General features: G+C 58.3%; 2 protein-coding genes across 2 annotated transcripts in view; both read right to left on the minus strand.

Moving 5' to 3' along the window:
• Window positions 1–439, minus strand: part of ACOT7 (acyl-CoA thioesterase 7) — a 92634-nt gene extending 92195 nt beyond the window's left edge. Inside the window, exon 1 of the mRNA XM_060079530.1 lies at window positions 282–439. Coding sequence (XP_059935513.1) covers window positions 282–439 — 158 coding nt within the window. The remainder of the gene's footprint in view (window positions 1–281) is intronic.
• Window positions 440–8791: 8352 nt separating this feature from the next.
• Window positions 8792–9761, minus strand: HES2 (hes family bHLH transcription factor 2). The gene is made up of 4 exons (XM_060079542.1): window positions 9717–9761; window positions 9527–9622; window positions 9129–9228; window positions 8792–9042 (listed from the first exon to the last, which is right to left on the minus strand). Exons 1-4 carry the CDS (start codon window positions 9759–9761, stop codon window positions 8792–8794), a joined length of 492 nt encoding a protein of 163 aa, XP_059935525.1.
• Between the last annotated feature and the right edge of the window lie 887 nt (window positions 9762–10648).

A 10648-nucleotide genomic window follows, 5' to 3' on the forward strand; every position in this document is an offset into this window, starting at 1 on the left:
GCTGCGCCGCTTCCTCGCGCAAACGGCCTGCGTGACCTCGGCGCCGCCCCGCAGATGCGCCGGAGGCCGGCGCGGCGGCGCGCGGGGAAGCTGCCGGATCTGCGGCAGCCGAGGCGCATCCCGGCCGCGGCGGGAGGGCGGGCGGGCGGGCGGGGTCCGGAGGCGACCGGCCCGGCGGGGGCGGCGACTGGGGAGGGGAAGGCGCGGGGCCGGTGGGCGTCGGCCAGGCCCGGGCGGCGACTCGGAGTCCTGGCCGCCCGCCCTCCGCGCGCCCCTCTTACCGGCAGATCTGGATGGCGGACGGGGTCTCGGCGGCGGGGCCCGACATGGTGGCGGCGGCGGCGGGAGCCTGAGGGAGCGCGCAGGTGTCTGGCAGGCCCGGCGCTGAATGAATTAGCCCGGGCGGTGCCGTGGAGGGGGAGGGGAGAGGCGGAGCCATTGCGCCGGAGAGGCGGGGCCTGTGCGCCGGCGGCGAATCGAACGCAGCCTCCTGCGAAGCCCCGCCCTTCGCACCCGCCCTCGTCCCGCCCCCGGGCCGGCGCCGGCTCCCCAGGCGTCCGGTTCTGGCGGCGGCGGGGCCTTGGTGGGGCGCCGCTTCCAGAAGGTTCGGCGGCGGCTGGGCGGAGCCGGTGCGGGGCTGGGCGACCTCGAGGGTCAGCCTCGCCCCGCGTGGCGCGTGTTTGAATGCGGCCTTGCCCCTACCCGCGCCCGGCTGTTCGGGAGGCCGCGACCGGTACTCGCCTTCTCAGATCAGCCCTGAGAGGAAATTGGGGGCGGTTTCCCGTAAAGGAGCATTCATGGCCGAGATGGGAGGCACGTGGGTGCACAAAACGGGGAGCCAGGAACCTTCAGGCCTCAGCGAGTGTCTCTGCTGCAGGAACACGCAGCCGCTGGAGAGAAGCCAGAAACTGGGGTCCGTCTACACCGCCCGCTGTACACCACCTCTGGGTTGTTCCAAAAAGACTCCCTGAGAGTGCTGAGGGTTTGCTTGGGGTGCGTGTCCTGCAGTGAGGAGCTGTAAAGATGCTGCGCTGTTCTGTTGCACACCCTGTGCCCAGCAGTGGAGTCCAGGCCAAGTCGGTGTCACAAAATCCACCCAGAAAAGAGGGGAAAGGTGGTCACATCTATGTGCTGTAATTTTCTTAATTAATTTATTTATTTATTTGGGGGCTGAGTTGGGTTTTCCTTGCTGCGCATGGGCTTTCTCCAGTTGCGGCGAGCGGGAACTACTCTTCGTTGCGGTGCACGGGCTTCTCATTAAGGTGGCTTCTCTTTGTTGTGGAGCACGGGCTCTAGGCATGCGGGCTTCAGTAGTTGTGGCGCATGGGCTTAGTTGCTCTGTGGCATGTGGGATCTTCCCGGAGCAGGTTTCCCTACGTTGGCAGGGGGATTGTTTTTTTTTATTTTTTCTTTTTTTGCGGTATGCGGGCCTCTCACTGTTGTGGACCCCCCCGTTGCGGAGCACAGGCTCCGGACGTGCAGGCCCAGCGGCCACAGCCCACAGGCCCAGCCGCTCTGCGGCATGTGGGATCCTCCCGGACCGGGGCACGAGCCCGCGTCCCCTGCACCGGCAGGCGGACCCCCAACCACTGCGCCACCAGGGAAGCCCTGCAGGGGGATTCTTAACCGCTGCGCCACCAGGGAAGTCCCAATGTGCTGTAATTTCAGAGAGCCATTACTCCGTATGAGACTTGACTTTCTCCCAATTTTTTACAATATACATAGATTGCTTCTGTAGTCAGATTTTTAAAAATCAAAACCCGTGGAACTCAAGCTCGCCCATTTATACTGAACTAAATAGCTCATCCTGGTTACTCCTGCATTACCAGACCAGCAAGGCGGCCCACCACATGTCTCTAAGTCCCAGGAACAGAGGGAGCTGACCGGATCATGTCTATCATTTCAAGATTATTACCCTAAAAGTTTCATTTTCTAGTGTGCAAGCATCTAGGGTCACCAAGCCTATTTAACCACCACCTCTTCGCAGTATGGGTCCTGAAATGGATGGATTTCTTATGATGGGACCCAGGAGCAACAGCCAGCTTTGGAGCTTTAGGCAAGGTGAATTCCTTATCTGTTAAAAGGGTGTAATAATACTCACCTTCCAGACCTTTAGGAAGATTAAATGAGATAATGAAAGTAAGAGGCCCAGCACACGAATAAGTTAGGGCCTCTCTTCCTCTCTGTGCTCACCTTCCCTGCTCATTCTTTCTCTCTAAACAACCCTTCCCAGACAGTGCAATGGAACGAGGATTTACTGAGGCCCTGCCCTACTTGTATAGGTGGGCACGTCACTGGGAGAGTTGGAGACATTCTGTTCTGTTCTTTTTCTAATATTTATTTATTTATTTATTCGGCTGCACTGGGTCTTAATTGTGGCACTCGGAATCTTCGTTGCAGCGTGTGGGAACTTTAGTTGCGGCATGCGGGATCTAGTTCCCTGCATTGGGAGCATGGAGTCTTAACCACTGGACCACCAGGGAAGTCCCCATTCTGTTCTTCAGAAAGCTCAAACTCTGATTGGGAGACAAATCCAGGACACAAAAAGCCTGGCTCTGACCACCTGCTGGACTAAATTCCTAGACTGAGTGGTTCCGGATTAAATAGCCAGGTCCCGGGACTTCCCTGGTGGCACAGAGGTTGAGAATCCGCCTGCCAATTCAGGGGACACAGGTTCGATCCCTGGTCCGGGAAGATCCCACATGCCGTGGAGCAACTAAGCCCATCCCCTACAACTACTGAGCCTGCGCTCTACAGCCCGCGAGCCACAACTACTGAGCCTGCGTGCCACAACTACTGAAGCCCGCGCGCCTAGAGCCCATGCTCCACAACAAGAGAAGCCACCACAATGAGAACTCCGCGCACCGCAAGGAAGAGTAGCCCCCACTCGCCACAACTAGAGAAAGCCCGCGCACAGCAGCGAAGACCCAACGCAGCCAAAAATAAATAAATAATTAATTAATTTTAAAAAATTACTAACACATTGTTTTTTTTTGTTTTTGTTTTTTTTTTTTTGGTTATGCGGGCCTCTCACTGTTGTGGCCTCTCCCCTTGCGGAGCACAGGCTCCGGACGCACAGGCCCAGCGGCCATGGCTCACGGGCCCAGCCGCTCCGCGGCATGCGGGATCCTCCCAGACCGGGGCACGAACCCGTGTCCCCTGCATCGGCAGGCGGACTCTCAACCACTGCGCCACCAGGGAAGCCCAACACATTGTTTTTAAAAAAGTGCAAACTTCCAAACTGCCCCCAACCAAGCTAGTAAATCAAAACAATGTAGATTCCTAGAGTGGCAAGAATTAATGCCACACTTAAAAGACCTAAAGGATGCATTGCAGCTTCATTTACTTGACCAGTCTGGTTCCTGGGAAACCAGATGGATCCCAGAGGACCCAGTTGAGTAGCTGCCCCAATTCCAGATAAGGTGTCTTTTAGTTTACTGTTGGGTGGTAAAATACACATAAAATTTAGCATCTCAACAATTTTCATGCATGCAGTTCAGTGGTATTAAGCACATTCACAGTGCTGTGCAACCATGACCACCATTCCATCTCCAGAACTCTTCTTATCCTGCAAAATGGACACTCTGTAGCCAGCTGAATGCTAACTTCCCATTCTCACCCCCGCCCAGCCCAGCCCCCAGCTGCCCCCATACTCAGGAGTGTCCTCTTTGCTTAAGTATATATATATATATATATATTTTGACCTCACCATGGGATCTTAGTTCACCGACCAGAGATTGAACCCCATGCGCTCGGCAGTGAAAGCGGCGAGTCCTAACCACTGGACTACCAGGGAGTTTCCGTTCAAGCAGATTGACCCCCCAACAGATGAAAGGTATGAGGCTGTTGACTCAAACACAGGGAATCAGAACTCTTGGAGGTAGGACTCAGAAATCTGCATTTAACAATCTTTCCAGGTGGTGCAAAAAAATTGCTGTGAATGATGTCAATGTTTGTGTGAGTCTATACCTTGTAATATTTAGCCTGAAACGGGTGGAGGAAGCAAATGGAAGGATTTGTCTTGATATTGTAATTGCAGGAGACCCACAGCCCGTTCTGGGTAGAGGTGGATTTACCATGAGGCTGATGAGGCTTAAGCTTGGATCGCCCACACTCAAGGACAGGTAGTAGAATGTTCTAGGAGGGAGTTCCCTTGCAGTCCAGTGGTTAGGACTCTGTGCTTTCACTGCCGAGGGTCCAGGATTAAAAACAAAAAATTCTAGGAGCAGGGGGAGGCCAGGATTGTCACCGGGAAGCATGTTTATGGAAGCCTGTTGGTAAATTGCTTAAGGAGAAACCAAAAGGGATGGGACATCAACCTGCAGGCACCACTAGTTTGAAGTGACTTATTTTTTCCTTCTGAATAAATATTCACTTCCAACCTAAATCTACACTCATAATTTTACATGTTTTCTTACAGAGGGCCTCAAAATATAGTCCCCATAAAACCTGAATCTGTCTCTGATTTCTGAGGTCCAGAATGGTTCTTTGTTCTTTAAGAACTTTGTCCTGTGCTCCCCGAGGTTTTTAATTCACCCAGCACCAAGAGAGGCGACTCTCGGGCCCTCCCTCCAAACAGAACCAGCGGCAGGCACATGTTCAGCTGGAAATCTCCTTCCTTAGCCCCCAGGCCCGGGAACCCCTCGCTCACAAAGCGCGGTCCTGGGACCAGCCACCAGCCCTTGCTCCCTACTGCTCCCCAATGGCCCTTTGGTGACAAGACACCACGTGTGCACCTAGGGTGTGCCCTCTAGCGCCCTTCTCACGCTCCTGAAACCATTCAGAGTTTTATTATAGCTGCTTTAAGTGGCTGGGGCTTTGCCAGGGCCTCTCAAAACCCAGAGTGAAACCAGTTCCTCACTGGGAACCCTCAGAGGGTGGCTGCCTTCTCCCCAACATCAAGTGCCCGAGCAGCTCTCTGCAGCGTGGCCACCTGGCTGCACAGGGACGCACACACGCGCACAGGCACCCAGCACCCCAGAGATGAACCCACATGGGAAAGGGGCCAGGCAAAAAGTAAAACCAAGGGAAATAACACCATTGGGTGGGTTAGTTCTCTGGACCGGCTATAGCAAGCTGGTGTGTGTGTGTTTTAAATAACCGATTATTGCTTTAACAATCTCGTCACTTTATTTTTAATTTTTTGGCTGTGCCGCACGGCATGTGGGATCTTCGTTCCCCAACCAGGGATCAAACCGGCGCCCCCTGAATTGGAACCGCAGAGTCTTAACCACTGGACCACCAGAGAAGTCCCACCCTGGTGTGTTTTTAAAAAGTAAATATGGGGGACTTCCCTGGTGGCTCAGTGTTTAAGAATCTGCCTGCCAATGCAGGGCACACGGGTTTGAGCCCCATTCCGGGAAGATCCCACATGCCACAGAGCAACTAAGCCCGTGTGCCACAACTACTGAAGCCAGCACGCCTAGAGCCTGTGCTCCACAAGAGAAGCCACTGCAGTGAGAAGCCCACGCACCGCAACGAAGAGTATCCCCCACTCACTGCAACTAGAGAAAGCCCACGCGCAGCAACAAAGAAGACCCAACACAACCAAAAATTAATTAATTAAAAAATTTTTTTAATTAAAAAAAAATTAGGGCTTCCCTGGTGGCGCAGTGGTTGAGAGTCCGCCTGCCGATGCAGGGGACATGGGTTCGTGCCCTGGTCCAGGAAGATCCCACATGCCGCGGAGCAGCTGGGCCCGTGAGCCATGGCCGCTGAGCCTGCGCATCCGGAGCCTGTGCTCCGCGACGGGAGAGGCCACAACACTGAGAGGCCTGCGTACCGCAAAAAAAAAAAAAAAAAAAAAAAGAAAGAAAGAAAAGAAAAATTAAATATGGAGTCTTCCCTGGCAGTCCAGTGGTTAAGACTCTGCACTGCCAATGCAGGGGGCATGGGTTCGATCCCTGGTCGGGGAACTAAGATCCCACATGCCTTGCGGCAAGGCCAAAAAAAATTTTTTTAATAAATAAAAAGTAAATATGGCTGCTTATTGATGTTTCGAGTAGGAGGTGGCTGCCTGCACATGATGGGGACGTGCCGCCGCTGTCTCCAGAGTGGTCACCCCAAAGCACGGTGGCAAGGATTCTTCAAAGCCACAGATGTTTCCAGACGTTCCCTCAGGCTATGTTCATTCTGATCCTATTCCAGATAAACCAGTGGAAGACTCATCCCAAGCAGAGTAATTTGTAAATGTTTGTTAGAGGAGGAGTCCTTGGCAACCTGCTCTTTATCCTCGTGGAAACGAGATCTGCCTTCTCCAGATTAACTGGTGGCCGGGGACAGGTGGGGCCTGTCCCCAGCCTGAGCCTCCCCGACGGCTCAGTGCCCTGACTGTCCTTAGGTCATTGGACGATTTCACCCACTGGTTTATGAGACATGGGAGCCTTGCCTCTAACCAAGCATGATAACCAGACAGAGTTAGACTCAGTCACGGAACCAGAACAGAGAGGACATTGCAAGAGCTGTACACTGGGCACTCTGTGAGCCTTTATAAGGATCATTAAATGCCCCTGAGTGAGGCGGCTTCCCTCCCACGCAGAAGCAGCCCGCTCTGCCCTCGGCTCACCTTTGGCCATGAAACGGGGCTCTGGGAATACCTGGGGAGCTGCCAGGGGGAGGCGCCAGCAGGGGCCCTGTAGGGGAGGGATGTGGGCATCCCTATTTCACAAGCCCAACTCAGAGGACCGGCTGAGACCTTCTAGGCAGCCCTTGCACGTCCCTGCTGGGAAACTGGCTTCTCGCCTCAGGCCCAGAACCTCACCCACCCAGGCATGTCTCAGCTCCTTGCCAAGGGCTGGCTGGCCTCCGGCTCAGATCCCCAGAATGCCTGACCCTGTGTGTCACTGGCCTACCTACACGCCCCATCCCTGACTGCTTGTACTGTGGCTTGATTGGGGTCAGATCAACGAGAGTCATAGAGTTGGGGACCCAGATGGGGCTCAGAAGCAAGCAGTGGTCAAAAGGAGAGGGGCCTCTGGCTGGTCAGTTTTTACCGAATTTCGACCCATACTGAAAGTTCTTATTTAAAGGGACAAGGAGTCTGCCCAGTTTGTGCCGATGGATGGGAGTCCTTGACCCAAGGGGGAAACTTGAACTCTCGCGGCGAGCGTGGGCTTGTGGGCTACGTGCCCCGCTCCACTCGCTCCTGGCAGCTCAGGAAAGCAGGCTTGCGTTCCCAGGAACTGCCCTCCCTACTCTCCACACCCTTCCCCACATTTGTCCCGGGGAGCTCATGCTCTGGTGCAGCAGCTTTCCAAAGTGATATCAGGGCTTGGGGGACAGGAGTTGAGGCCACAGCCAGTCTGTCGGGGTTCAGTAGAGTGTAGGCCCGTCCCATCACCCGTTCGTTGGCTCACGATGTTTACTGAGGACCCACCACGAGCCGAGCTCCTTGGGGACAAAGCGGTACACTCAGCCCCAGCCTTGCCCCGCAGGAGCTTACAGTCCAGCCAGCTGGGCCCAGACAGGTGGTAGGACAGCCCACCTTGCTGGGGGCTCACCGTGCTGTCTTCACATTGACTTCTTCAGTAATGCCCACTGCTTCCCCACATCCTGCCACCAGAATCAGTGCCATGGTCATCATGGGTTTATGTGGCATAGCTCAATTTAGTGACACCTCCCCCATCAGCTCTATCTTCTTGCCCCTAGTACCCTGGTCCTAGTGCACAGGCTGTTGGACCGGGGACCGGGGGAAGGACTCGCAACCTCCCACAAATGCTCAGCGAATCCCCACAAGATGCTGGGAACACGACTGAGAGTGGGCCACAGATGCTCCGGCCTTCTCCTGGGCACCCACTGCTGGGATCCACAGCACCCCACCACCACCACTGGACCTTTGAAGGCTCTCTGGCTTCCATGGGGAAGAAAGAAGAGTCTTAAGAACAAGTTGCTTCCAGTTATCTGTCCTGACAGTAGCAGAGAGCAGTTCAAAAGAGAAAATGAGAAAGGCGGATTCCTGTTCCTTGACCTGCCGTGTCACCCCTTGAATTTCTGCTGCTCCAGGACATGGGACCTGCTCACCTCACACTGGCACCAGCTCTGTGCTGGACCTGGGCCCTTCAAGGTGGCAGTCTTCCTCATTCTTGTCCCACCCCTTCACACCCCAAGACCACCTGGCCTGGTGTGTGGTACACAGGTGTTAACTTAATGCTTTGGGGAAATAAATCCTTCCCGAGACTACCTAAGGAAGCCCCCACCACCAGGGACACAGAGCCCTGGCTGCATCCTGTCCCTATAATTGGAAGCTTTAGGCAGGGAGCCCAGGAGTGAGGTCATGGCTCCCCAGCTTTCAGAGCCCATCAGGCCATTGCTGCTGTGTGCCCAGAGGTTACCAAGCTGAGCTGGAGAGAAGGCAGGTTCAAGCAGGGCTGGGAGAGTGGTGACTAGTCAGAGCAGCTTGCTGCACCTGGCTCAGGTGAGCTCCTGGCCCAGCCCTTGGGCTGGTGCCAGCGCTGGGGCAGGTGTGTGGGCTGCCCAGGCAGCAGTGGCTGGCCCAGCTCTGGAACCCTTCCACCAACTGGGGTGGGAGGCTTTTTCTTCTCCCTGAAGCCAGCCGCCCCTTCACCTCTAGCCCAGACACCCCAAGTTGGGGCTGAGAGCAGCCCTCTTATTTCCTGAGCCCCCATGGAGGTCATTCTGCCACACAGCTCACAAACATCCGGGTCTGGCCAGGCTGTAGGTACCAGGCTGGTCCCTCGTGGTGGGAAGGAAAGCCGCCACCAAGAGCTTCCTCAGTCTGTCCAGCATTCCTGGTCCCTCGCTGTCAGCAGGGCCCCGTGGACCGGCCAGGGGACTACCAGGGCCGCCAGAGGCCTGGGTCCCGAGGAGGCGCAGGTGGCGAGGGCGCGGGCGGTGGGGAGGGCGCGGGCGGGCCGCAGGAGTCCCCCGCGCGCCCGCCGTCGGGGGTGGCGCTGGCCGCCCTCCGGCGCAAGTGCTCCAGCAGGCGAGCGCTCACGGCGGGCTCCAGGACGCGGCGGGTGTGTTGCACGCAGGCCAGGCGCGCCAGGCAGGCTCGGTAGCCCTCGCGGTAGCTGTCGGAGGGCGCTGCGGACGGAGAGCGGCGTGAGGCGCGGGGTGGAGTGAGGGGCGCGGGGCGCGGAGCCGGGCCGGGGCGGGTCAGGGTCACTCACTGGGCGCTGCCGTCGGGCAGGAGGACGCAGGCAGCTCCTGCAGGAAGCACACGGTCATTTCCAGGATGTCCGCTTTCTCCAGCTTCGAGAAGCGGGAGCTCTGCGCCCGGCCACGAAGGAGAGGGACAGAGAAAGGGACAAACAAGACAGAGCTCCGGCAGGCTGCCGTGAGTACCGCGCTCCCAGGAGCTGGTGCCGGGCCTGCCGTAGCCCGCGGTGGGTCATCTCCGCCGAGCCTGTCCTACCCGGGCTCAGCCCTGGGCGCCGCGCGTTGTCCCCTCGTCGGCTTCTCCGGCAAGGGCATCTCCGCCCGCCCGGCCTCCTCGCCCCGCGCCCCGGGAGCCCCCTACCCCCAGCCCCACTGCGCCCGGCCTGTCCCCGAGCGCCCCGGCACTCACCTCCCTGCCCAGCAGCGACAGGATGAGGCCCTTGAGCTGGCTCAGGCTCTCGTTGATGCGCGCGCGGCGGCGCTTCTCCAGCAGTGGCTTCAGGCTCTGCAGGCGGGCGCGAAGGCCGCGGTTACGCGGGTCGCCGTCCAGGCCCCCGCCCCCGTCGCTCTGCCCCCAGCCTCCAGGCCCCGTCTCCTACCTTGCGCAGCTCCGCCGGGTCCCCTGCCCTCCGAGGTAGCCCCATGCTCGGCGGGAAAGCGGCGCCGCTGCGGGCCCTCGCGTGGCAGACTTGTGCCCGCCCAGACACCGAACTCAGACCGAGGCCCGCAAGGAGGTCTGGTGCGCGGCCGGAGCGGGCGCCAGTGGAGCGCGCGCCACGCCCGCAGCCCGGCTTTAAGGAGGCAGCGCGCCCGCTCCGCCCCGTCCCGCCCCGCGGAGCCAGGCCGCCTATGGGTCCCACCTCCGCCTTTGTTCCTGCGCGGGGTTGGGGCGGAAGGGGAGACGGCGGAGGCCCCGGGGTTCCCGCTCCAGGCCTTCGAGTCCCATCTGCTGCGAGCCCGGGGCGCCCTCCTCCCAGAGCACCTGCAGGGGTGTGTGTGGGCGCCATCGGAGCCCTCGCTGCCCTGACCCTGGGGCAGGAGGCGAGCGGGTGGCGCCAGGCCCTTGTCCCTTCTTGTCCAGCGCCGCCCTTCTTCCCTCATTCGGGATCAGCGCCTCCTCTGAGCCCCGCCCTGGGCTTGGGCAGGTTTCCCAGCGGCGGCAGGACCCCCAAGTCCCGGGCCTCAGGGAGCTACCACTCGGGTTTCTACTCTGGGGAGGCACTCGGCCCACCAGTTGTTCTGCGGGGCTGGAAGGGGAGACTGAGGCCCGGAAAGAGACCTCAGCTTGCTCCGGCTCTAACGGCTGAAAACTGGCCAGGCAGAACCTGGGCCCCGGTGGCTCCATAGAGTTCTCCGGCCCTCACCGAGTTAGGGACCACCTGGTTCCCCTGTCCTCGGTTTGGAACGGGGAAACTGAGGCCCAGAGAAAACGAGGCAACCCAGGAGCGCCCGGAGCTCATTTTCATTTCACTGGCTCCAGCTCCGGGCTCCCACCTACAGGACCGGCGGAGCTCACGTGACGGGCGGGGCG

Source organism: Mesoplodon densirostris, chromosome 2 (assembly GCF_025265405.1).
Source record: "Mesoplodon densirostris isolate mMesDen1 chromosome 2, mMesDen1 primary haplotype, whole genome shotgun sequence".
NCBI classification, from domain to species: Eukaryota; Metazoa; Chordata; class Mammalia; order Artiodactyla; family Ziphiidae; genus Mesoplodon; species Mesoplodon densirostris.

Excerpts from the sequence above, each read along its gene's own strand:
- HES2 (XM_060079542.1), bottom strand. The coding sequence starts at position 9,761 with ATGGGGCTACCTCGGAGGGCAGGGGACCCGGCGGAGCTGCGCAAG. Across the intron at positions 9,623-9,716 it reads ACCCGGCGGAGCTGCGCAAG|AGCCTGAAGCCACTGCTGGA; the intron begins GTAGGAGACGGG and ends GCCCGCCTGCAG. Across the intron at positions 9,229-9,526 it reads TGTCGCTGCTGGGCAGGGAG|AGCTCCCGCTTCTCGAAGCT; the intron begins GTGAGTGCCGGG and ends GGCCGGGCGCAG.